This window comes from Opisthocomus hoazin, chromosome 4, assembly GCF_030867145.1.
Source record: "Opisthocomus hoazin isolate bOpiHoa1 chromosome 4, bOpiHoa1.hap1, whole genome shotgun sequence".
In the NCBI taxonomy this organism is placed as follows: Eukaryota; Metazoa; Chordata; class Aves; order Opisthocomiformes; family Opisthocomidae; genus Opisthocomus; species Opisthocomus hoazin.
Genome location: NC_134417.1, coordinates 83465544 through 83491282, shown reverse-complemented (window position 1 = coordinate 83491282; position 25739 = coordinate 83465544). Strand labels below are relative to the sequence as shown.

The 25739-nt window shown below is 36.2% G+C and overlaps 1 protein-coding gene across 1 annotated transcript in view; it reads left to right on the top strand.

The window, feature by feature from the left end:
* Positions 1 to 24871, top strand: part of DYNC2I1 (dynein 2 intermediate chain 1) — a 33811-nt gene extending 8940 nt beyond the window's left edge. Inside the window, exons 6-24 of the mRNA XM_075419750.1 lie at positions 676 to 734; positions 2618 to 2675; positions 5826 to 5903; positions 7097 to 7295; positions 8101 to 8203; positions 10528 to 10657; positions 11176 to 11287; positions 11648 to 11742; positions 12068 to 12197; positions 13084 to 13256; positions 13821 to 13983; positions 16732 to 16845; positions 17920 to 17981; positions 19034 to 19085; positions 20915 to 20975; positions 21228 to 21324; positions 21585 to 21716; positions 23166 to 23389; positions 24494 to 24871. Of these exons, the coding sequence (XP_075275865.1) occupies positions 676 to 734; positions 2618 to 2675; positions 5826 to 5903; positions 7097 to 7295; positions 8101 to 8203; positions 10528 to 10657; positions 11176 to 11287; positions 11648 to 11742; positions 12068 to 12197; positions 13084 to 13256; positions 13821 to 13983; positions 16732 to 16845; positions 17920 to 17981; positions 19034 to 19085; positions 20915 to 20975; positions 21228 to 21324; positions 21585 to 21716; positions 23166 to 23389; positions 24494 to 24665 (2214 nt within the window). The 3' untranslated portion in view covers positions 24666 to 24871. The remainder of the gene's footprint in view (positions 1 to 675; positions 735 to 2617; positions 2676 to 5825; positions 5904 to 7096; positions 7296 to 8100; positions 8204 to 10527; positions 10658 to 11175; positions 11288 to 11647; positions 11743 to 12067; positions 12198 to 13083; positions 13257 to 13820; positions 13984 to 16731; positions 16846 to 17919; positions 17982 to 19033; positions 19086 to 20914; positions 20976 to 21227; positions 21325 to 21584; positions 21717 to 23165; positions 23390 to 24493) is intronic.
* Positions 24872 to 25739: the final 868 nt, after the last annotated feature.

Genomic DNA, 25739 nt, shown 5'->3' with positions numbered 1-25739 from the left:
TACTAGGGATTAAAAGGGCCCGAGACTGATCTCTGTCCCTGAGTCCAGCTGGTGTGAATTGTTGCAGGCTGTACTGTTAACATGTCCTCCTTTGAAACAGCCTGGCCACAGCCTACTGAGGTCAGCCCTTAGTCCCGATCAGTTCTTCAGCCACACCTAGGGGTTATTTAGGAAAGTGCACTGGGCTTATATTTTAAGCAGTGTACACTGGGCCCAGAGCATTTTTTAACCATTGTTGCTAATATACTAATGTGAAGGTATCCTATAAAAAAGATGGAATTTACTCTGGTAAAACATTGTAAGGTTTTGTTAAGCAAAGGAGAAGACTCAACATCGCTTCTTGTTTCGTTTCTGAAATGCATTGCGGAAGGGGGTGTAGCCAAACTTCACTCCCAAGTATTTTATAATTTCAGAAGCTCATATTATGTGTATAGTGTATCTTTTATGGGTGTTTATTTTCTTTGCTTACCATGTCTGTAAGGAGAAGTTTATTCTGAAGTTAGTTCATACACAGGACTTCTTACAGGCAGTGACTGATAAAAGCATAGTATGTGTCATTGAAATAATTAATTAGAAACCTGTCTCATTGTTTAATATCACTACTACTAATACAGGTTCAAATACATATTTCCTCCCAGCATTTCTGACCCATGAATATTGTGACCTCTTTTACAGAACAGCGAATATAAAAAAGAGGAGAGGATTCAAGAAGAAATGGGCAATCAGCATGTAAGGTAAATTCAGACATTTAAAATAAATATATAATGTATGGTATCTACTAAGATTCAGTCACCACCAAAACAAGAAGCATCAATTCTTGATGTCAGATATCTAGGGTGAATATAATTATATAACTTTTTTCAGAGGCCCTTTGTACATACTTGCACTCGCAGCCCAGAAGGCCAGCCGTACCCTGGGCTATATACCCAGCAGTGTGGCCAGCAGGGCAAGGGAGGGGATTCTGCGCCTGCTCTGCTCGGGTGAGATTCCCCTGGGAGACTTTAGAGCAACCTTTCAGTACCTAAAGGGGCTTACGAGAAAGCTGGTGAGGGACTTTTGACAAGGGCGTGTAGTGGTAGGACAAGGGGTATGGCTTCAAGTTGAGAGAGGGTAGATTTAGATATAAGAAGGAAATTCTTTACTGTGAGGGTGGTGAAACACTGGCACAGGTTGCCCAGAGAGTTTGTGGCTGCCCCCTCCCTGGAAGTGTTCAAGACCAGGTTGAATGGGGCATTGAACAACCTGGTCTAATGGAAAGTGTCCCTGCCCATGGCAGGGGCGTTGGAACTAGAGGGTCTATAAGGTCCCTTCCAACCCAAACCATTCTATGAACATACAGGTTATATTTTGAAGCTGTTGCTGATTGGGTGTTATGGGGGAGTCATTGCTTGTGCGTAGCTGGGAAAAAAAGAGCCATTTCTGAGTAGCAAGGAAGGCAAGATGGTTTATTGGGATGTCCCAAAACCCTGGTTCATCCTCAAGCACTATCAACGTTGAATCATGCTTATTTGTTATGAGAGGATCCAGCCAAACTTCTGTTTTTACTGTTGCCTTTTCTTATGTTCATCAGTACCAACAGCAGTATATATGAATACCATCTTACTTAAGAAGTCAGAACTTTCTGTTCTTGAAGTCAGACACTCATAAAATAGTCACGTAGATTGTTAAGGAGCAGACCTGGTTGTAGATTTTTCTCCTGCTCCCTGACCCTGATTGTATTGTCCTCATAAATTTGCTCCAGCTCCGAGGGCTGGAGCACCTCTCCTATGAGGACAGGCTGAGAGAGTTGGGCTTGTTCAGCCTGGAGAAGAGGCGGCTGCAGGGAGACCTGATTGCAGCCTTTCAGTACTTAAAGGGAGCCTATAGGAAAGATGGGGACAATCTTTTTAGTAGAGACAGCAGTGACAGGACGAGGGGTAATGGTTTTAAACTAAAACAGGGTAGGTTTAGGCTGGATATAAGGAAGAAATTCTTTACAGTGAGGGTAGTGAAGCACTGGAACGGGTTGCCCAGAGAGGTAGTGGAGGCCCCATCCCTGGAAACATTCAAGGCCAGGTTGGACAGGGCTCTGAGCAACCTGATCTAGTTAGTGGTGTCCCTGCTCGCTGCGGGGGGGTTGGACTAGATGACCTCTAGGGCTCCCTTCCAAACCAAAACTTTCTATGATTCTATGATAAATAAAACCCTTGAATGAAAGACCAGGTTTGAATGTCAGTCTGTGATTCATAGCTTAGAGCACATTACACCAACCTGATCTTGGTCTCCAGTTTGCTGCAGATATTAATACGACTAATAGATATGTGGGTTTAATACATTTTTTGCTCCTTACTTTTTCTTCCGTTTTGCTGCAATTACAGGCATTAAATTTGGACAAGTTTTTTGCAGTTCTTAGCTGATTAATCACTTGGCTGTTTCATTATTCATACCATAAATAGAGATCTATAAAAGTATTTTTAGAAATATTTCAGTTTATTGGAAATTTTCAATTGTTTTTTCCTTTTCAGGAAAATAGACCTGTTTTTTTCTAAAAAACCAAAAAAACGAGAAAACAAACCAGAAGAAAACCAGTACTTTCTTCTGAGTTAATCAATAAAATTTATATTCTCTTTTTCAACAGGACTGTCAAAGATAAAGAAAAACTCATTGAAAAAGAGGAAAGGGACACAAGACAAGAGGTAAAACTATTTGGTTTTGGAACTTAAAATGTTTCATTCTTCTTGGGGTTAGTAACAATTACAATATATATTTCAATATAATACCATTCTAAGATAAGAGAAGTTTTATGTATATCGGTCTTCAGGTATCTCCTAACCTCTCTTTCTGAATACAGCCTTAGAAAATTGATTTATTCTCTATAAATTTCCTAAGCATCGAAGGTAGCCATCTATTCAACTGTATTTCAGTATCTTCTATGCTTGAAAAAATAATTCTTAAGAAGTGGAAGAGTTTAGATGTGTAAAACAAATGAGCTACACATACCTAAACCATATATCTCTTTCTATAAACAGCTGACATAGGCAAATAATATGTAGTGTAAGCCAAGCAAAATGCAGCTAGCAGTGTAATTCATATGCGTCTCTTAAAACAGTTGCCATGAGAAAGAGGAAAGATTTTCTATTTGTTTGACTGTGGAGATGCAGACAGAACCAAGTTTTCAGCAAGTCTGAAGTGCAGGCTGTATAGACTTGGGTTTGTTTGGACCAGTCTGTGCAGATACAGCCTAACTTTACCATAAAGCTTTAAAATATTTTGTCATATTTTCAACCGTTCATAACAATCCCCAAAAATCCAAATTCTGTCTTGGAATGTTGTAGGATTATGATCCTGATCTAGGAAAAAGTAATAGTACCTAACGAAGACATCCTTTTCCCATATTCTTATGTTACAGGCAGCCATGTATCTTTCGTATGTTTTTCAGCCGTGTATCTTTCAAAACCCTACTAACTTCAGCTAAAACCTGGCTGTTTTCATGCCAGAAATACTTTCATTTCAAGGATGTTCTAAGACTTCGGTTATTATTTTCTTCTAATTTCCAGTATATTTCCATTATTCTTGCTTTAGTGCTAGCATTTAGCTCAAATAGTTTTTTAAGATTTTCTTCGCCTAGTGAGCTTGTAGAAAACATGTTTGTCTCTTTTCTGACTTAATTTTGCTGACCTGTACAAACCAAATTCTTCATTTCTAGCATCATTCTAGCAGCTGTCTCTTTTTTGTCTGTTTCAATTTGCATTAATTTTTCTCGAATATGGCTGAGCAGAGTTGAACACCGTACTGAATGTGAATTTTCGTCAATCCCTTGTGTAATGCTGTACATGACATAAAGACTTACTGTTCCTGAATGAAGTAGCTTTCTGACATAATCTTAGACTGAGTCTGCACAGCTCTTACCACTGTGGCCAGCAGTCATCCTGGATCAACTATCATGTTCAAACTGTTCTCCTCCTTTATTGTTTCCAACAGCTGTGATTCCAGGTAGCAGCTGGTATTGGTGCCAAACTTTAAGAGACAGATTCAACTCAAATTTAGGTGTGAATTGTCTGTGGTGAGGATCTGAATTTCCAAAAATTTGCTTTGTAGTTTGTGGAGAGAAATAGGTAGTTCAATCCTTTTATGTTTGGTTTCCTTTTCCATTACCTTCTTTGTCTTCATAGGCAATAGGAAGCAACCTAGGAGGCTGAGGTCCCTGCTTAAGACCTGACTCAACAGGGATAATTAAATCAAATTCCATGGTTTTGCACTTTATGCTGTTGAATTTCTTTAGTATTTGTTACTCCAAGTGCCACAGTCATCCAGGTATTCTAGCATGACTTCCTAACCCTGGTTTGTATTGACAATATGTTCTCCATATATTCTTTAAAGTAGGAGCTTAGCTGTGATAGGATGATTCTGATTTCCTATGAGAAAGTAGGATGTTCTTATGAGGACGGTAAGATTTTGACAGCTATTGACAGGTGGAGGTTTTTAGTGTGTAAAAACGACGTGTAACATCCAATGTTATAGGCATCTATGTGTTACTAATAAAAATTACAGCTCTATAGACATATTCAGAGATCGTTATAGTAAGGTAATAAAGACTACAACCATCTTTATGGGTGTATTACTACATGTGTCTTTGACTAACTGGAATAAGGATTTTAAAAAATCCTGTATGAATTAGTTACTGCTGGGTACCTGCAACCTTGCAGGCAGAACAAATTGGTGAAATTTTGCCTGGTTTTGGCCAGTTTTGCCCAGATAGACAACCTGACTGATATAATTTATTCTTCATCCAAAGACTGATCTGAGAAATAATAAAAAGCGGCAACCACAAAGACTGAAGTACTGTAGTCCTAGTTCTAGGAGTCTGATGACTCTGAAAAGTAAGGTATCCATAGAAGCTGCTTACTGCTGTATAATGTCCTTAATACTTTTGAAAGTACTACATTCTGTGAAAACTAGGCGGCTCTAGCTTGTGAAGAGTTGTGAAAGGCTCAAACTTGGCATTTGACAGCCGACTGCTATCCTTCGGTTGTAAATGTAGAAGCAGGTAATAGGTGTGCTGTTATGCTAGATAATTTGCATAAAACCTCATATTTATTTCCATTTTGAAATCTGTCAAAATCCTTTACACATTATGACTTTCAAGAGGTTGTTGAAGGAAAAGGCTGACTAAAGATTGGATAGATTGGTGTATGTAATTTTAAGCTTTATCTTTGTTTGGAGTAATTAAATGGCATTTTAATTAAGTTCAATAAGCTTGAAAGGTGATTTCTTTGAATTTATTTCAGGGATGCTATATATCTTATTCCACGTAAATATAATAGAGGATTCAATGTTAACAAAACTATTTATGTATTAAAATATCTTATTTTCCTGTTGTATCCATGTCTCTGTTTTCCTGGTCCCAACATCTGCACTATGTTATTAACAGATTAAGTCCCCTAGTATAACTTAGGTACAGGCATAATTTTGTCTAATCCTTAAAAAAGTAGAACAACAGTCTTATTTTGTTGTTACACCATCATAAGAGCTACTGTATGCTGTCGAAATTACAGGCAACACAGCAGTTTTTATGTCTTTCCCAGTAAAAATACTGGTGGGAAAACAGTTGGTCTACCCAAGATAGGGTTGAGTTCTGTTTTGTCTTCCTGTGTTATTATATTAAGTCAGTAATTATTACTCATTAATACATTTTTATTTCTGTTTCTGAACTGAATTTGTTGTGTGTTTGCTTGAAAATAGAAAGATCTGAGAACAACTATTGATCTATCTTTACACTAAGATTTGGCAGATAAAGATTTAATTTTTGTGTGAGATTATTTGTTTTATTTATTTTTCTTGTATAGGAGATGAAAGATACACACGTCTATAATTCAGACATGGGATTTGATAACTTTTCAGCAAATTATGAAGATGATTTTGAAGTAAGTAAAAGCATATAATTGTCCTTTTGCAGTAATTCTCAAGTATCAAAATAGTGATTAGCTTTATTCACAGAAATAAAAATTACAGCATGTTACATGGTTTACTTATTCTTTTTTAGTGACAGTGACCTCAACTTGGCTAACAGTAGATAAAAAGTAACTAAAATATTACATAGAAACTGTCTGCTATATACTTCCTTAGTTTTCATCAGGAATTGGGAACCAAGTTTTGTTTTTGAGTTGAAGTCCTTACAAGATGCTCTTTCCATCTTCCTGGATTTCAATATTTAAGTGATTTTCTGTGAAAAATGCTGAATTTTTTAAATAAGGGGAGCAAGTAATTAATTTCAGGAGGAAAATATGGCTCGTGGCAAAAGTATTGTAGAAAAAAGTATTGACACGCAGCAGTCCGTTCAGTAATTTGTTTAATCGAACTCTCTTACTTTTAGCTCTCTTTTGTTTGTGTTAAAGGTTACTAAGATAGAAGAGTGTATTGAATGTGCTTTTATTGCTAGCTGAACCAGGTACATCTTTGCTCAGCAAAACTAGAATTCATCTCCACTTAAGCTAGGAATGATTTCCACTGTTGAGCTGTTCCCTGTAGTAGCCCGTTACCATTTAGTGGAGAGAATTGAGCACGTTTAGGACTTGCTCGTATCATTTATGTGGTGATTATTTTAGCATAAGATGAATTGTCTTAGTTTAAGAGAATTATTAAAGTATAAGCCTTATGCATGGACTTACAAACACATAGTGTGGTAGTTTAGTAAATTTGAGTCTGCAATTGAAGGGCAGTTTGAATTAAAACTGTCAAATAAACAACTTTATATATCTATGAAGCATATATGCCACTGACCACTGTCATTTTATTTCTTTGAAGAACACATAAATCACCTAAACATATAGTTCCTATTTTAGGATATTTAAAAAAAAAAAAAAGAAAAAAGAAATCTATTTTGGGCACTAAAGAACAACACTGTGAGATTGTCTTCTTTTGATTAAAATTACAGCACAATCAAGACCTGCCATTTTTCTTCTATCAGTTATTTTAAAATGCCTCTCGGTCAGAGAATTTATAGCCATCTGTATGAGAAGTTTATTTTGACAGCATTTTATAATTTCTTAAAAAGATCTTGAAAAATGCATCTATAATCGGTGTTTATTGGTTATTGAAAGTCCTGTTCCTTTTAAAGGATTATGAAGATGATTTTGATGATGATGAGGAAGACAAAAGTGGTGAAGAAGGAGATGCAGAAGAAAACCTAAGAGAGATTCCATTTTCCAGAACATCAGAAATTGAAGAAATTCAAAGAGCAATTAGTGCAGAAAATGATAGAATTTGTACTTCACTGCCAAAGAAAACTGAAGATGAAAGAAAGGAACCAATCATAGGTAGGCAAGTAGATACCAGTATTTTTTTATTAAATCTAGGAGTAACACATACAACTTATGAGTAAACAGGCCGCTTTTTCTAGAAGTCTGCCTGAAGGCAGAAATCTGGTCCTCTGGCTGAGTCAGGTTTATGGGTAAGTGCTGTAACTTTCACACTGCTGAAGAATGATTCAGAGGTATTACTAATCATTTAAAAAGTGAAGTATAAAAATTTACAGACTGACATTTACTATGTCTTATTTTGGGTAAGAGGAGGATATGAGAGTCTGGATTTTGAAAACTGGAGGAGTGCTAGAACAGTTTAGGGCTTCCGGTGACATTAATTCGCGTTTTTGTTTTAAGCAAAGTTGAAGCCAGCGCTCTGACTGGGAAGGTGAGAGAAATACAGATACTACTTAAATACATAGTTCTATATGACTTTTAAAATGCACTTTTTGTTTGATATATGACTATGGAATTGTCTTGTGTTCAGTTGATCTGATACCTGTGATCTACTAACTTAACTAATTACAGCTGTGACTCCCCTTTGCACTCTCCACTCATGGATGGCGGTATAGAATCATTGTGCAAAGGAACCTTTAACAGCTTTTTACTCTAGTTCATACAGAGTACAGTCACAGAAGAATAGCATGAAGTTTCTGTGAGTCTTCGCAGAACTGTGCTAGAGCATATTGTGTAATGTGCAAAATAGTAACTTTCAGTAGCTGTATCACAATAAATCTGTTGCTTTTTAGACTACTGCTTTACATTTTAATGCACTGAAAAGTGTGAATTATAACACTAACAATGTTTTATAATATCACAGAAAGGCAATACCCTTCTGTCAGAAACTCTTTTTGTGGAATATTCATGGATTTTCAAATGGCAAACCAACGACAAAGTAGCCGAAGTATGACTAGTAAGCAGAAGTAAGTGTATTTTAAATAATCCAGACAAAATGGAAACTCACTATGTGAGATGTAATGTTTTCATTATATTTGAAATATGTGAAGTTTATAAACTTGAGGCTTTTAGAGTCAAATATTATTTTGTAAGCTAGCAGTAATTGGTTCTTAAGTAAATACAATTTACAGTCTTTGCTACATGTCATTTTATAACAGAAATTTATCTATAGATGAGTTTATGTGTATCATTTTATTACAGAATGTGTTGCCAGGATTATAACTTATTTGTATGGTTCTTCAGTCACTTAATTAGATATTGACTTCTAGTACTAAAGAGCAAGCCTTTTAGCTGCTCTTAGGGCTCTGCAGAAATGTAATTTCTTGACATGATCAAGGCTCTATATGGTACATACAGTTGCCAAAATAGAATGTTCCCTTTCAGGGATAACACCAGTTGGTGTAAAAATACGTCATTACTGATCTAAAATTGATTTAGATTTGGGACATCTAAGACAGGTCTGCATTAAAGAAACAAATTGATGCCTGTTTCTTGTGGAACTTGGCAGAAGTTCCAGATTTATCTAAAGCACTGTATATATCTCCAATTTTCTGCTACATCATTTGGAAGCATAAAGCAGGAATATTAAATTTTGTTGATAATACTAGATTCCACTGCTTCGTGACTGCACATCAGTGGCTAATCTTCACATAAGGGAGATTTTATTGTCTACGCTGTCTAATTCACCTTCCCTAAATTTATATGCCCAAATTTTACACGAGTTTGTTGTCTAGGCTTCCTCTTTAGGCAGTGGAGACAGTTTAGGAGATTCAGGAATGCATCTGTCTGAAGAATTGCCTGCTGAAACATTTGTCAGTCTCTACTGATAATGTGCTAGGACTGATTATGACTATGTGTATAACTTTGTGTGCGTGCTAACAAGGTATATAGTCTGTGAAGGTAACTAGTGTTTTCATGGAAAGAGAAAGGGGTTGTGGAATTCAGTGCTGTGGTAATACGTTGCTACCAGTAAATATACTGAAAGCATCCCGTAAGTGAGCTGTGGCGCTTTGGAGTTGTAAGTATTAATATGAGGCTTATTAGTTTATTTTAAGGATTTGTCTGCATATGTCATTAAGATTTGTAACTAGGAAGCAATTTTCATATGTATGAATTAGATCTCAGCAATCTGTGCCCACAATGTCTCTAAAGAGGTGGTGTATTAGGAAGTAGAAGTAAAAATGTGGGTAAGAAAATGCAATAGATGTCATCAAGTAGCAAAAAGGAGATGTGAAAAATGTTCTTATGTGTAAAGAAAAATCCAACCTAAAATACTGGAGGAGAAATTGCAGCTCATGTTGCTCTAGTCTTTTCCCTTTTCAAAGGAAAAAATCTTACTGAGAAGAAACTACAGGTAGGTTATGCATCTGTACGGCTGTTTAGATGTGGCATTGTTACAGACCCATAATTGAACCTAGGTTGTATTTAATTAAGTATGTTAAAAAAGCCTGAAAGTGCAAGAGAGAGAAAGGGAGACTACAAAAATTTTCTCATTGTCCAGGAATGTATACTATAGCAAGAACATGGAATTAACTTGTGAACAGACATCTGCATGTATTTCAAGCAGTTAACTCTTAAAAGAAAATATCAAGTCCAGTAGTCCAGTAACTGATGGTTTTTTGGAGGCGTGCTTTTTGGGGAAGAGGTTGGTATTCACTTCCAGAGGTTATGAATCAGGAATAAATTCATTTCATGTATTTATTTAAAATATATTTTAGGATTGCTGCTATTGTTATTTGTTTCCTTAGTGGAGACGTACAAATTCAGGCAGTCTGTTGCCAGAGGAGGTCATTCAAAATACATTTGCATAAGTCTAACAAAACCAGGACATAATAGATCATCTTTATAAAGCAGATACACATATAGGTGATGTAAATTAATAAAAAGAGTTTAGGAGAATTAGTCACCATCCTAACTATAGGAAGAAACAGACATTCATCTACTACCTTACAGAACAGCTTTTGAATCCTTAGGGAAGATGATTGTGCTAGGCTTTGACAATTTGGGTTTAATAATAAACCACATAAGCTTGCCATTTGCTATCAGTATTGCGTTTTCAAATATGATAATTATCTCAGCATAACATTAAATGAGAACTCATAACAATATTATATGTACTTCTGTTGATATATTTTGATTTGTCAATTAATCTTGGTACAGCTTCAATTCATATAGATCAATGGATTGTTAGAGCTCTGGTACTGTGCAAAATCAGGCTGGTTTTCTTATGGAATACCAAATACTTGGTCTTAACCACTTCTGTGTTTCTCTGTTGTAATTCATTCTAAAGGAAACGGAGTTCAGAACTTCTCCCGCTAATTGATCTGGACTTCTCAGTTAGTTTTTCTTTATTGAATTTGCCTCCTGTAAATGAGTACGACATGTATATCAGGAATTATGGTAAAATGAACACTAAGCAGGTGGGTAACAAATAGGAATATTTAAATCCTGAAAGTGCTGGTTCTTGTTCTGGAAAATAATTTTCCTTATAAAAGCTAATAGGACAGTAAATTAATAAATTAATAATTTTCATCTCTAAGCCTTAATAGCCTCTTACCATAAAGCAATGATATAAAAACTTTTGACCAGACAGGCCATTTATTTTCTGTGTTAGAAGATGACTCTCTCGTGCTCCTTTGTCGTTTTCTTAAGGACTTCCTGTATGTCTGTGGCTCACTGTCCCAAGTATGCTGGGGTTAGTGTTTTTACATCGTGTAAGATGTTATGTACTTTTGCAGTAGGTCTAGCACTCTTGTGTGAAATACAGTAAAATGTGTGTGCACAGAATAGTGACACTGTGTCGGTAAGCTTGGGTCTGAATTTACAGACAGAAGAGGTTGAGCACATCAGTTTTAAAATGGCTGAGTTCTGTTCAGTTATGTGCTGTCATTCTTAGCTGTGTCACCCAGACATTGATCACATTATCTTTCGACTTTAGGCATATGTTCAGTGTAACGAGGGCAATGTTGAGAGAGACATTCAGACGGAGGAAGTTGAGACATTGGAGAAATGGACACAGCATCCAGGGGAAAGTGCCCTTGTATCTGGAGGTGAAGAACATTTTAATCTTATTCATTTATGAATGCGTGCATGTAAACTTTCTCTTCTGTACCCATAAATTGTCAGAATTTGTAATGCAGCAGCCTGCATTGATAGCAAACTGCTGCAGGCACTCTGAATCCCCTTGTGGAGCAGGTGGAGAAGAAGTTGCAGAAATAGTTTCTTCCTTCTGGATTGTTGTTTCTGTTGGTAGCAGATACGATTCCCCAACAGATCTTGTTCTTCAGTACTGTTATTTCTGCTGAAGTTGATTCCTGCTGCTGTCCTCTTGCTGAAAAATTACATTGTTCTTATGGTTTTCTTACTTGACTCCATTCTGAAGCTTCAGTTTGGTTTTGTTATTTTCTTAGGTCCTGTAAACAGCCAGGATATGTCAGTGAGTGGAGCTCTAACATGTAAAATTGATTCACAAAGACTAGCAAATTTCCTCCGGTCTGCTTGCCAGGTACACTTATGTACTTAATATCCCTTATGAGTTCTGTGCATAAGTATACACTGTGATAGATCACTTAAAGTATTTTTTCTGACTAACGTAAATAAATTACTTACATAGTACTCTTTATCAGTGAGATTCATCTCTCTGCAAAGGAATGGAACCGCAGCTGTGCAGCTTTTATGTCTGTAAAGCTGTATTTGCAAAGATATAAAAGTAACAAGAGAGTTGATAAAGGTTTATGAAATTTACCCACATACTTTATCAAGCCTACAGATAGCAAAGCTGAAAGATAAGATGACTCTTTTATTTCTATAAATGTAATTATGTTTGAAAGGTGATTGCTGTTTTGCTAGAGGAAGATCAAGTTACAACACAACCCAGGTGGAAACAAAGATCTCGACAATCCAGTTTGTCTATTAGTGATAGCTGTTTCCAGTTAAATACTAACCAGCCGTTCCTCCATGGTAAGGGAGCTTTATTCTACATCTTTTAGTATACAGTGTGAACTCTTCTTCCTTATGCAAAATACCATGCTCTTTGTCATGGCTGAAGTGAGAACAGCACATACCAGGATATATAGGTGATGTAAAGCCCACTTTTCTTTCAATTGCACTAATCTTGCTGTAAGTCTGTGCAGACTGGTTTCACATCGGGAACATCAGAGCATCCTAGCTGCTGTGAAACCAGAAATGTAACCACTGATCAGCATGATATAGGGGTGCTCTGGATGTAATTTCTTGCCCCTGTTGAAGGGCCATCCCAAGCAGTGTAATTTCGTTTAGGCTCCTTATGCTGACAGTAGGGCCAAAGTTGCAAATAAAGCAAGGTTATTGAACAGGAAGAACATAGCCTAATATATTTGAACTGCAGATGTATCTTCCCCATATAAACAGCAGATGTTTGAATGAAAAGAAAAACGAAAAATAAAGCCTCTGTAATTATGTTAGGAAGACCTATTGCAATGCAAAACCATACGTATTCTAACATGAACACGTGAGATGAACCAGAAAATGCCTGGCCTGTGCTGTTTCCTGTTTGAGACTTAGCTTAATTTTCGGTATATATACCGATGTCAGATCACATTGGCTTGTTTATGCCCTGAATAATTATTCTATTAACTTCTTGGCTCTCTTACTTTTTTCTTTCTACTTATAATTTTTTGGATTCCTTCTCTAGTCCATCCTTTTTTTCTTGTATAGTGTCAAAGGCAACCCACTGTTAATAGAAACGTTCTTCATAATTATGTCTTAGCTTCTTTGGTTGTTGCTATAGCAGCTAAATATGGTTTTTTATCTGCAGTGAGTTTATTTTTTATTTATTGCTTTTCTTTCTTGATTTTTAATGGTTTAGACCGCAAAATATCCTGCCTGTATGTGTCTCAAGTTCAGAGGCACACGCTCCTTTCTGTTCACGGATTACCTGAAAAGGCCGGTGTTGGTTTACTGAACAGAAAGAGCATTATATGCGTTTGGAACATCTGGCAGCCGTCCAGTCCTCAGAAAGTTTTGATATGTGACTCAGAGGTATGAGTTAATAACATTGCATACTTGCCCATTGAATAAAAGGCTTTATTCTGTGTATTTTGTTTTCTTGTCTTGCTGCAAGATATGTTGTCTTTCGAGAAACATATTTGAGCCTAGTGAGCGCTATTCTCATTCTGTTTTGTGCTCCAATATTAGAATGTAGTGATGGCCATGGTGTTTCGTGGTTTTTTTGTTTTGTTTTTTTTTTTTGTTTTTTGTTTTTTAAATTTTGACTCCATTTCATGGTTAAGAGTGAATGGAAGTAAAACAGCTGGTTCAGATGTTGTCAGGACTTCTCTCTACCCATCACTGTCATACAGTTGATCAGTCCCTTCATCTTCGTGGCAGTAGGTGCAGATTACACAATAACTGTCTTGAAAAGGGAAGGCCTGTTAAAAGTCTTGTATCCTACTTCCCTTTTAAATAAATTGTCCTTCTGTAGCAAACACCTGTAATCTGTCTTCTCTGGATTTGCATGCCTAGGAAGAGCAAACATATTTCATGCTTCTCAAATCATTGGCCTTTATCATAATATCAACCATGCATATTTTTACTGCTTAACAGGTGATATGTTGCTGCTCTAGTCCCAATAAAACACCCTTAGTTTTTGGTGGAACAGTAGACGGTTCATTGTTAGTGTGGGATCTTCGAGAAGACTCAAGAATGCACCCTCACATGATGATCAATGAAACTGACTGGACATTTAGAGTTCCAACATTTTCCACTGGTTGGTATCTATGCATTCTGACTAGTCATTTTGTGGACAGTGAAACAATTCCACTGCTAATTCTTCTAAGAACACTCTTTCTCAGTAGCCTCATTTAGCCAGTTCAGAGATTATATTTAGCCTAGTAAAAATGGCCAATCCGTAACAGCTGTAAAGAAATGTAAGCGAGCTAAATATGCGTCAAGCAGTGGGAATAGAGAGGCAGACCAGATGTAGAGGAGAGTCTAAGGAGCACTGTAATATTAAAGTGGACTACTCAACTACTACTTCATCTGAAATCATTAGCTTAGTTTTCATCATGTTATCTCCTATAATGTAACCTATATTTCTTTTTTATCTACATCTAAACACACATATTAAGATGTATTTTAAAAAATCAAAGCAATTTGAGACTGTAAAACACAGGTTTTCAAATGTCATTTAAAGGTTACAATCTGTACAAATTGTCACCTAAGTCTTGATGTTTCTATAAGGTTGCATGCAAGATATGCATCCAAGTATATACATGCATAACCTCTGTTAGAATCAGTGCAGTGCTACTCTGGGCTCTAGAGAGCTGTTCATCTCATCCTAATGTAGATGTCTGTATACGGTTAGCTGGATTGATTGTATTAATTAGATTTAGTTCACTTACAGGTATTATACAGCTGTCTTACATGTAGATACCATTTTAAGGGTCTTAATCTCACCCTTATGCATTTCTAAAATCCCACTTATGTAACTATCACTTCTGGATTCTATCTAGAAACACTAGAAGTTGATTCAGGATTGTGTTGTTTTATTACCAATGTATCAATTATTGTAGCAATGTAAGATCTAGGAGTTTCTCATATTTTCTTTACATATACAACTGTCTTTTTATGATACTATTAGTTCAGCATATATGGCAATCACATCATTGGAAACAAGTACTGTATGCAGGCTAAATGTCAGAGGCGATCTATATAATGGAGTAAGTTGATTTCTAACTTCTGTAGTCAGCAGTCAGTTACGTTTAGTCTTTTGTTGAAGGTATTCTGAAGCTGTGACTAAATTTCGGAGTGCAAAAGCTCTCTGGATATCTCTAGAAATGTATCAATTGCATGTTGGAGCAAAACCTGGACATATATTTTTCTGGCATCCGGTTTGCCACATGAACAAAAGCTCCAGCACTGGGGCCAATTGGGAGCTATAGCATGCTCTTTCCAGGTTCTTAATGGCAGAGAAGCACAGCAACAAAAAGTAACATGGAATTTGTTTGTTGCATTGTTTAGATATGACCCAAATTAGTGGTGCATACATACTGGGAAGCCAGAAGAAAGTTTACTTTTCAAAAGTGCTTGTGGGTGACCTCCTTTCATCCTTTGACATTTTCTTCTCGTTGCATTTCTCTTTTTTTCTGCACTTCTGATCCCTTAGTGTATGAGCATAACAACACAGGATTTTTTAAAATTTCCTTATAATCCGTGGACGACAAGTTCTAAAGTTACAGAAGTTTACTCAGGGCATGTAACTGACATACTAGAAGATGCAGTCTGATGTACTTCACTCTGCATTTGAATTGGTGTATGAGAGCTTTAAAATTTTGGGAGTCTGATGGAAATTAATGGATCTTTATACTTATTACCAATGATTGTCATGGCAAATTTAAATTGAGGAGCACGTCATTAATCTTATTGATGTTTTCATTGTATCCAGTTGTATGTTGAGAGATCAGGAATGAGGTGTGCCTGACAGTAGTTTGACCCTTGGTTCGTCTAAATCTTAGTTATAAATTGGTATCATTTTCTTGGCACTGTATTGTACCCTAGAGTGAAAAGAACACATAGCAATATTTTAAAAATAATTTTATTATTGCAAAATAAGCCCATCTTTATGAATTTTTCCTTTTTTGTGTGTGTGCAGGTTCTACCATTTAACTTACACTGGGGTATTATAATTTTTGTAGTAAAAAGTCACCACACATGCATAAAATCATTTTGTTTACAAGTCTATCTAATTGCAGTAGCTATGTAAAAGTAAACATTAGTTGGTTGTTGATAGACTTTTAATTTTTTTTTAGTAGATCAAAGATGCTTGGTCTTGTGTCGCACAATGGGCTAGTAGTCAAATGTATGTATACAGTTTCATGTAGTTGCTTATATAAGCAAGCAGGTTTAAATGCTGTATACTTAGGAAGCTTTATGCCTTTAGTCTTACATGCGATTAAGTTCAGTGCACAGGGCAAGTCCAGAAATCAAGAGTATCTGACAAAGAATGCATATGGAAATCACTCTAAGTGTACACTTACTTTAAAATGTTATTAAAGGGTAAATACATATTTGCTTGTGGTGAATTGTTTGTTTGCGGGTAGTTACTTTCTATTAATTTTTCTTCAATTTTGTCTTTTTACTGTAAGCAGTGAATTATTTCTACCTCTCTTGTTTATGGAGCTTGAAATTAACGTAATTCTTTTCATGGTAACCCTGAAATGGCAATTTTAATAAAATGTCTGATACAGTGGCATAAATGGTGCAGCAGTCTTTTGGAAAATGAAAAGTAAATACACATGGTGAAACATTGATTTATCTAGTAGTATTTTGTTAATTTAAGAAACAGTTTGCAGAATTGTATTTGGGACTTTTACAAAGAAATTCTTTATGAAATTCATTATTTACCATTCTTTCTTTGTAATTCTCATTCTCTGATAAGCTAAAAAGTGATTAGGGTTTTGCAGTTGTTTTTGTTGAAAATAATACAGTGTTTAACTTTTGTTATCCTTAATTACAGATGGCATTCTAAACTTGGTGAACCACACCTCTTCTATACTAGCAGTGGAACCTGTCTCAACCTCTGTCTACACTGATCAGAATTATGGGCTCTCAAGCCTCTCTTATCAGGAGGGTATGCAAGCTGCTTTTCAAACATTAATATGTCTGAGTCTTTATGTATCTGGTGAAACAAATATATCATAGCCAAAATCAAGTTTATAATTTTATTCTGCCTCTTAAGTTGTCTGTAGTATCAATTGCATACAACATTCATGTTTATTTTCTGCCCTCTTTTTTTATGCAATGTTCATTCAGTGCAGCTTCACACCACATGTGGGTGCATGCTTGTTATAATGTCAGTGTTCAAGACAACATTTTGTTCTTCCATGATAAAATGACTTATTGAAAAAGTGCCTGTAGAAAAGTTTTAGGGCTTTTGTAATGCCTGAAAAAACCCTGTCTGAATCAGTGGAGCAACTTGCTTATATCTGAAAGCACTTAGAATGTGTGACTGTATTTGCTGGTTCTTCCTGTGCCTTTTGCCCAATTTTTTTATGACCAACCTTTGCAAAGAAACTTTAATCCTCATGCCCCCAAATTCTCAGGCAGTGTGCTAGAGGAGACATTATTACTTCCATTTCAGATTTTCACTTTGAAATCCATAGTAGTCTAAAGAAATGTGCTGCGTATTGCAGGGTTTTACAAGGTTTCATCTATTGCACTTTGTGTTCTGTTCCAAAGTCCATGTAGAATCCAGACATTTTAAAAGATGCAGACAGAGATCATCTGCCTTTCTGGTAGGAAAAACTGAACATACTAGAATAGACAGAGATATAGAATAGACTATTGAAGCAGGAAGGGCCCTACAATGATCGTCTAGTCCAACTGTCTGACCAGTTCAGGGCTGACCAGAAGTTAAAGCGTGTCGTTAAGGGTCGTGTCCAAATGCCTCTTAAACACTGACAGGCATGGGTCATCGACGACGTCACTAGGAATCCTGTGCCAGTGTTTGACCTCTCTCTTGGTAAAGGAAGTTTCATGCCTTTTTCTTCTTTGTTAGAATTAGGGTACTTTTCCTTTTTATGCAGCTGAGAGGATCATAGAAGTTTCAGATAATGTATTAACCTAGGAAAAGTTTCAAATCCTTTGATGTTACTCAGGACAAAGGTCAGTGTATGAGCATCAATTGTTACTCTTCTTTCTGTAGAAATGTCAGGTACTCCATTTCAGATAGCTTCCATGGATGAAAATGGAATCCTCAATATGTGGGTGAGTAATACATGTATGAAAAGAGAGCATATCATGTGTTGGAATAATAAAATACTTCTTCAGATACAACAACTCAAATCTGGGATTTCTGATGAGAATTTCCTCCATGAAAAGTACAGCAAAACTAGCCATTCTGTTGGAATTCTCCTCAAAAGTTTTGACCTGACTTCCTAATGCCATGATGTTATCCTCAGGCAGAGCTACTAACAGCTACATGAATTTGTGAAAACAGGCAAGCAGTAGTTCTGCTTCATAGGAATATGTTCACATATTTTTATTAATTGAATAATAGACCTCAGTCCTCTTTCCCCCACCTACTTTATTTTATCTGAATCATGGTGATGTCAGAGACTATACTGAACGTATGTGAGAAATATTCACAATTTATATAAAATAAATGTGCGAGGCAAAATGTGAAAATCTGTGTATAAAATTACCCTGCCTAAAATATGATGGTCAGGTAAGCACCAGGTCTGTTGCTCTTAATTACTGTCCTGACAACTCTTCTATCAGATGTTTTCAGTCTTGTTCAGATGCAGCTTTGGCCCAGCTGCTGAACCTGTTGTTTGCATCTGAACTGACCTTGCTTAAGGAACTGAATGGCTCAGTGGATAATAAGGCGAAAAAAATATTTCCCTTCTGTATCACTAGTTAAATCATTTAAAGCGCTAAGGAACTTTAGTAGCAACAGATTCAGGCCAAATGATCTACCCTTTTGATTTCATGAATAGTGAAAAGCACAGGAAATGTGTTACAATTCCTTATTTGGCTCTTTAGGGTGGGTTTTTTTGGTGAATGACAAAACCAACAAGATGCCAGCTAGCGATCAAGTGTAGTGTAACTTCCCGTATTCTGCTTTGCAGCAAGGAACATCCAGCAGGCATGTAAGGCTATTTTTAGCATTGCAGTCACTGGCAGGGGATAGCGAATCTGCCTGTAATCATTGTAATGTTAGACCTACCTGTCGTTCCTTTAGAGTTATGTCACATATTATTAAACTAGTTAAAAAACTTTAAAGGCTTGCTTATTAATGTTAAATATTGACTTTTCAGGTAGTTGTTGAATTACAAAAAGTGGATTTAGCTGGTTCACAAACTGATTTAGGTGAGTAACTGTACATTAGAGATAAAGTGCTTGAGTTTTGAGATTAAGAAGTTAGAGAGAGGAAGAGTTAGTAAGAACAAAAAATAGTTTGGAAGGAAGCCAAATTACTGAGGAAAAGATTAATTCTGAATAGGACATATCTGATATTTGGGTTATTGGCTGGGTGTCATGAGAGTTCTTTTCACTGCTGTCTGAACCCCATCTGCTAATTCTGTACTGGTAATTGCTGCCACAGACAACCACATTTCTTAGAATGTCAAAGCAGATTTCTGTGTCTTCAACAGCTTTTTTTCAAAGAAGATGAGATTTTGTGTCCTTCTCGGTCCTTCTGTTCTTTCTTTAGTTTTAAACAAATCTGTTACAATGCTTTTGTTGTTGCCTATATCTCCAATTTGATAATTGACCTGAAAGTTCTCTTTTGGGAAAGGTACTTAATTCAGTGTGAGAAAAACGTTTCCATGAAAAAAGTGAAGAACAAAGTCCATTCATCCCTTTTTGAGTTATGTGAATAGAGAAAAATACATTTTTTGTTCTTACCTAACTGGAAAAAGCTGTGATTAAAATCCTGATACACTTTAAAATATCTGTATAAACAATGAAGTAATGCTAACAAACTAGAATTTTTGATCAGTTTTCTAATTTATAAGCTCATGTGCAATGTCTGGCTGTATTAAGGTGCTAAAGCTGGGTATCATGTCTGTGGGGAGGTACACTTAAAAGCTGTGGTCATGTATGGACACAGTTTTACTGCTGCTGTTGTCCCAAAACCTGGAGTTCGTCTACTCAGAGTGCAATACGCCAATATACACACAGAGCAGAGGTATTTTACTGCATATTTGCTCAGGTGTGGGTGTCTGTCCCCAGACAGCACACCAGGCTGCTGAATCAATGGCTATTTATACACAAAACATGAACATATTTAAGTTCCTAATACATATGCGTTGTTATTCTATTAAATGATCGGTTAAAATGTCTTTGTCCGGCGTGTAAATTAGTACACGTGATTAGTTATTCTTTTTCAACGTTATCATTTGAGTTGGTGGTATAAATGGGGCAGGTGGCTCGTGAGTTGGTGGTCATGATCTCCCCCTTCCGGAATCACCTTTCCCCTAGGTACCTGTTTTGTTTGGCAAGTCTGAGCATTTCTTCATGGCTTACTAGCTGGGCTAGAATACATCAGTTAAAATTCTGCTCTCAACAGCTGTCTCCCGCTTATCGGACGAGGGCACATTATTTAGATAAGATTAATTTCTTGTCTGGCTTTAAACCAGCAAGGGTAGGGCTATACCATGGACATCTCTAGCAACAGTGTCTCAGGAGAACTTAGTTCGAATTATACCACCAGCATTCATTTTTTCCTGTTGAAAAAATTTTTGTTTGAAGGATTTGAATTAATTATGCTATTCTCTACTAGCAAGTAACATAGACCAACTTTATGGAAGCATTATTGCAGTCTCTCATTACTTAATTCGTTGTCAAAGATCCAAGTGATAAAAAGTGCATTCTCACTATCGATAGAACTGGGTTTTATGGAGTGATATTATATAGGATGTTATATGCATACCGTAAAACCAAAACGAACATAGTCATGCTTCCCTTTCTCTGTCCTCTCTGATTTTTGTCAAAGATTACAACTCTCCAGGTTTGAATTCTGAAGTGAATAGTTCTAAATGATGTAAGATTCTTACACAGCAAAAGCTGTATCTACAATAAAGAATTTCATTATGAAGTATCCTCTTACTTACTACCTTAGGTTTTACTTTGATGATAGCACTTTCTTAATGCAAAGTGCTTAGATCAGTTTAAATAATAATTTTATACAATTTTAGGTTTAATTCCTGGAGGGAAAGTGAAGTTAGTACATAGCTCTACTATGGAATTGAATAACAGGTAAGAAAACAGGGGCATTTAAATTTTAAATGTGTATCTAACAAAGCTAATTTTTCCTATACTTTGTTAACTTGCTGTTATGTAAGATATATTTAACAAGATCTTCATTAGTTGTTTGGGTTGTTTTCATATACACTTCTTCGTAGAGCTAGTTGTAGACATTTTAGATGGAAAATTTCTGTATTTACTTGCATAGCTTTAGGAGACAGCTTCCTGTATTTATGTCATCTTTTACCTTTATATTTTTCCTAGCCTTTTCCCAAAGGATGTGTGCCAGAGAATGCCCCAGACACTGACTATTAAATTTCTGTCTTCTAATCCTAATCGTTTCATTGTTGGAACAAACATTGTGAGTAATGTGCTGAAATTCACCTCATTTTTATTTTTTGTTTTGGAAGCTGCCCCATTTACTTGTAATTTTACCAGTAGACTGTATATAAAAATTAGAATTTGAGACTGTTATTAAAATCTGTTAGCTATTAAAATTTGTTAGCTATTAAGGATTTTTTAAGGTGGCAGCTTTGTGAATTATTTAACTTTTTCTTATAATGCCGATAATGCAAATTTTGCTTGGTTTTGTTTAATTCATTTTTTATATATTTTTTGTAGGGGCTAGTATGCCATGGTACGAGACATGATTTAAAAGTTCTTCCAAAGCTATTCAGACCACAGGAGAGCAGACTGAGATCAGTAAGCATCAATGCAATTGACTTCTTCCCTTTTGGAAAGCCACTTTTTTTGGTATGAAAACATTTTAATATAATACAAGTTTCATTTTTTAATTACCTGCTGAGGGAGGATTTCTAATTCGACATATTTAACTAGATGTGATAGGTGATTTACCTCACTAATTCCAGTCTACCCTGAAGGATGACAACACATCTGGTGTCCTGGTGTTCGAACTTTGCTTATGTAAAAGGTGGACCATCTGCCTCACCGAAACGCATGGCAATCTCTCTTCAGCCTTACAACTTAGTCGTCGTTTTTACTGAACTTCAGCATTGCAAGCAGGTGGTCTGCTGTTAATGAAGCCTCAGCTGTTTCTGGTTCTTCTCATATATTTCTTAGTGACAGAATAATTTAGGAGACAAAATACCTGTATTGCTGTGAAATGAAGGTCCGCGGAGCGGCTCTGGGCGTTCCTGGCTGTCCTGTCCTCTCTCCATCGGGCATACCCTTGGGGTGTGCCTGGCAGTGTGCGGGGTGGTCAGGTCTTGTCAGATCAAGTCTGCCTTCACCGGTTCATATTGACGCACCCACTGTTCTTGTTTGTCTCCCTTGTGAGAGTTCATTCAGTGCAACTTGGATCTGACTTTGGTAGGATTTTCCATCTGCTTATCGTTGCATGTATTTGTTCTTGATCCTCTCTTAAAAATGCTTTCTTTCTAAATTCACCATGATTTACATTACTTCATTGGGATTGCCTAAGGTGTATAATTGATGTGTTTGGCTACAGCGTACGTATTTTGTGTCACCATTGCACAGTCAGAACTTTCTTTTACCAGTGTGGATATTCTTCTTCCCAAATGCATTTATTTAGAGTGATAGTGACTTCAAATCTGTACCTGCAGAGACCTTTTAAATGTAAGCATAATTTGCAGAGTCACTGTAAAAAGCCATCATAATTGTAAAATTCTAGGACATCTTCCTGATGTAGAGACGGCTCAGCATTGTAGGACTAAGTTACATTTTGTTTTGATAGAATAGTTTCTTTTGTACCTGGAACAGAGCAAACTTGTAAATGTTTTATGAGGCCAGACAAAGGTTATAACAAAATATCTGGAAGCAGTGACATCTGCCTGTCTTTTGGTTTAGCTGTTCATTATGAATCAGTTTAATATCATTATACTGTTAAGCACAGCCTGTCCTACTGAAAGCTATTCTTGGTTTTACGGCTGCTGTCAAGTTGTGGTGGATCATAGTATTAGTGAAGTCCATAGTTTGAGAACTTCATCCCAGGAATAGCGGATTAGTCTAGTATGCTCAGTAGGGAGTTACTGCTTTCGAACTAAAATTTACATTATAAGTTAAAATCTGGGTAGTCCATAGAGTGAAATATGAGATGTGTGCCATGAGTCAAGTAACTGATTTTATTTGTATGCCTGAGATTCTCAAGAGATGAGTTGCATTTTTTATCATGCTTAGTTTGTTTTGTTCCTAGGAAGTAATTTCTTTTTGACTATGATATAGGTTGGCTGTTCAGATGGAAGTATTAGGTTACACCAAATGACATCAGAGTATCCCCTCATGCAGTGGAATGACAGCACAAATGGCCAGCCGATTATTGCCCTGCAGTGGGCTTTAACAAGACCCGCTGTGTTTTTTGTCCTGGATGCAGCGTCTAATATTTACATTTGGGATCTTCTGGAAAATGATTTATTGCCTGTGACAAAGCAGACTATTCCATCAGAGAAGTAAGTACACTACATTATTTTTAACAAAATATTAATATTTTTATCATCTACATTTTTATTAGAGTTTGGATGGGTTTTTTAGCTGAACATTAAATCTTCATTAGAATTTGCTTTTCTAACTGTATTTTTTTAAACTGTTGGAGGTGTGGAGAGAGATGATAATGAGCTAAATTTTAGTTTATCCTTATTTACTTATTATTTTATACAGTCTGAAAAAGGGAAAATAATGTTACTATAAGTCAAAATTAGATATAGTGTTACCAGCTGGGACAGGTGTCTGTACATGGAGCAGCTGCTATTTATATGAAGACAAAAAGTTTGTTCCGGCTAAAATCACTGGACTGCTTAAGTTCAAAGATAGTTTTGCTGGATCAGGATCAACCACTAAAATAGGCAAGATATGTTGGACAACGTTTTTAAATGCCTATATATAGTATGGTTACCAATATGAAGAAATATATTGTGTTAATTTTCACAAAGTAAACAAGAATATTTTTGGCTAGCACATATTCGCCAAGACTCACACTGCTGTTCCTGTAGTCAGCGTAGAGATCTGGGTATCCTGTAAACTGATGCAGAAAAGGAGTTTAATGTAGCCTTTCTGAATTACAGTCTTGAGCGTTCTCTTTCCTCCCAGATGGGAGCTGGGCTGGAAGACTGTCTTCCCTGGGCTGAAGTTAGTCTTGGTGAATATCCCTCTAACTGGAAGTTTTCCTTGTAGCTTGGTGAACTATAGCAAAGCGCTGCTAGTTTTGGGGAGAAAATAGTATAATTTTTAAAGTTGCTACGCTATACTGGAAAATACCATAAAAATAGTTCATTTTTACAAGCTTGAAATAATTTTTAAGTGATGATCAGAAATTGATGATGGAATCTGTGAAGGGGGGAAGAATTGCCTGTTATGTTTACATTAAACAATGGCAACTGCTGAAAAGCTAAAGAACATGCTGGGACTTGAAATAGTGAGGAATATTATGTTGTGATGAGCAGAAAAAATGAATTGTTTAGTTAAGTATGAGTAACCTGCTAAAAACATGTTTCAAAACACCAGTTTCTATTAATTTTGCCTCAGCTGAAAACATTTCCCCATTCTTTTGATTTCAGTGTTGTAACTATGGCTCTACTGGGAGAACTGGAAAAAACAAACGGACTGTTAGACATTGCACTGGCCAAAGAGTCTGGGCAGATAGACATTCAGCAAGTAAAGAAGAAGTGGGCATTACCACAGCCTGAGGAATGTGAAAAACTACATCTACTTTTGTTGCAGTCTTTTTAGTAAACAGTACACCTGTCTAGGTGTACAAATTATTGCAAAATACTTAGATTGTTTTTGAATGCGATTAAAACATTTGTAATGTAATTTTGTATTTGTATATAAATTGTATGTATTTTAAAGAATATCAGCACAGTATTTCAGCTGAAACTGTATATTTTATTGCAAAAATGGCAGAACCAAATCTAGCATTATTGTAGTAAAAAAGATGATAAACTGTATTTCATTACTGAAAGTACTCTAGATGTATATATTTTCAAAAAAATACTGAAATATATTCCTATAAATTACGCTGCTGTTTCTCATTATTCTGCTCTGAAGTAAAGGGTAGCAGTCCTTTGTCTGGTGAGCATAAAGTCATGCCTCTGTATAGGCAGCCTGAATGTATGGAGACTTCTGCCTCTGGGGCTTTTACACACTAACACTTGGTAATGCTTTTTTAACATCTGCCTAGAACCGTGATGCAGACATATCAGAATACAAATTTACTTCACAGGATATCTTCTGATTTTGACCCTGAAACTCTGCAAAAGGAATACCTGACTAACTCGAGTTGTCCCGATACGTACACTACCTGTTGGGATCGAACTATGTAAACAATATGCTTGTGAGATTTACTGAAATTCTAAATCCTGTGGGATTTCTGATGTAAAACAGAAAACACTGACCTGTTTAATTCTGCAAATCATTCCCAAAGCTCTTCTACTGAGGAAGAGGATAGTGTTCTATAATATTATTCAAAATTTTTGTATGCTATTGGTAAAGTTTGGACCAAGACCAACCACAGAAAATGTCTTTAACTTTTGTAGCTTAACAACTTCTGATTTAAAGATGAGGAAAACCATGATTAAACGAGCACAGATTCCCAGGAAGAAAGAACAACTGGAAGACAGTGCGTTCAGAATTTAGTGAACGTATATTTAAGATATGTACCATCTCCTTCTAAAGTAGACTGAAACAATTTGTAAATGATAATTAATTTGTTGCAAACGTTTTCTATGTAAATTGTTACTTAAATTGAGCAAACTCAAAATGGCCACATGATGGTGCCAAGTCACAGCAGTAAAAAATGAGTGC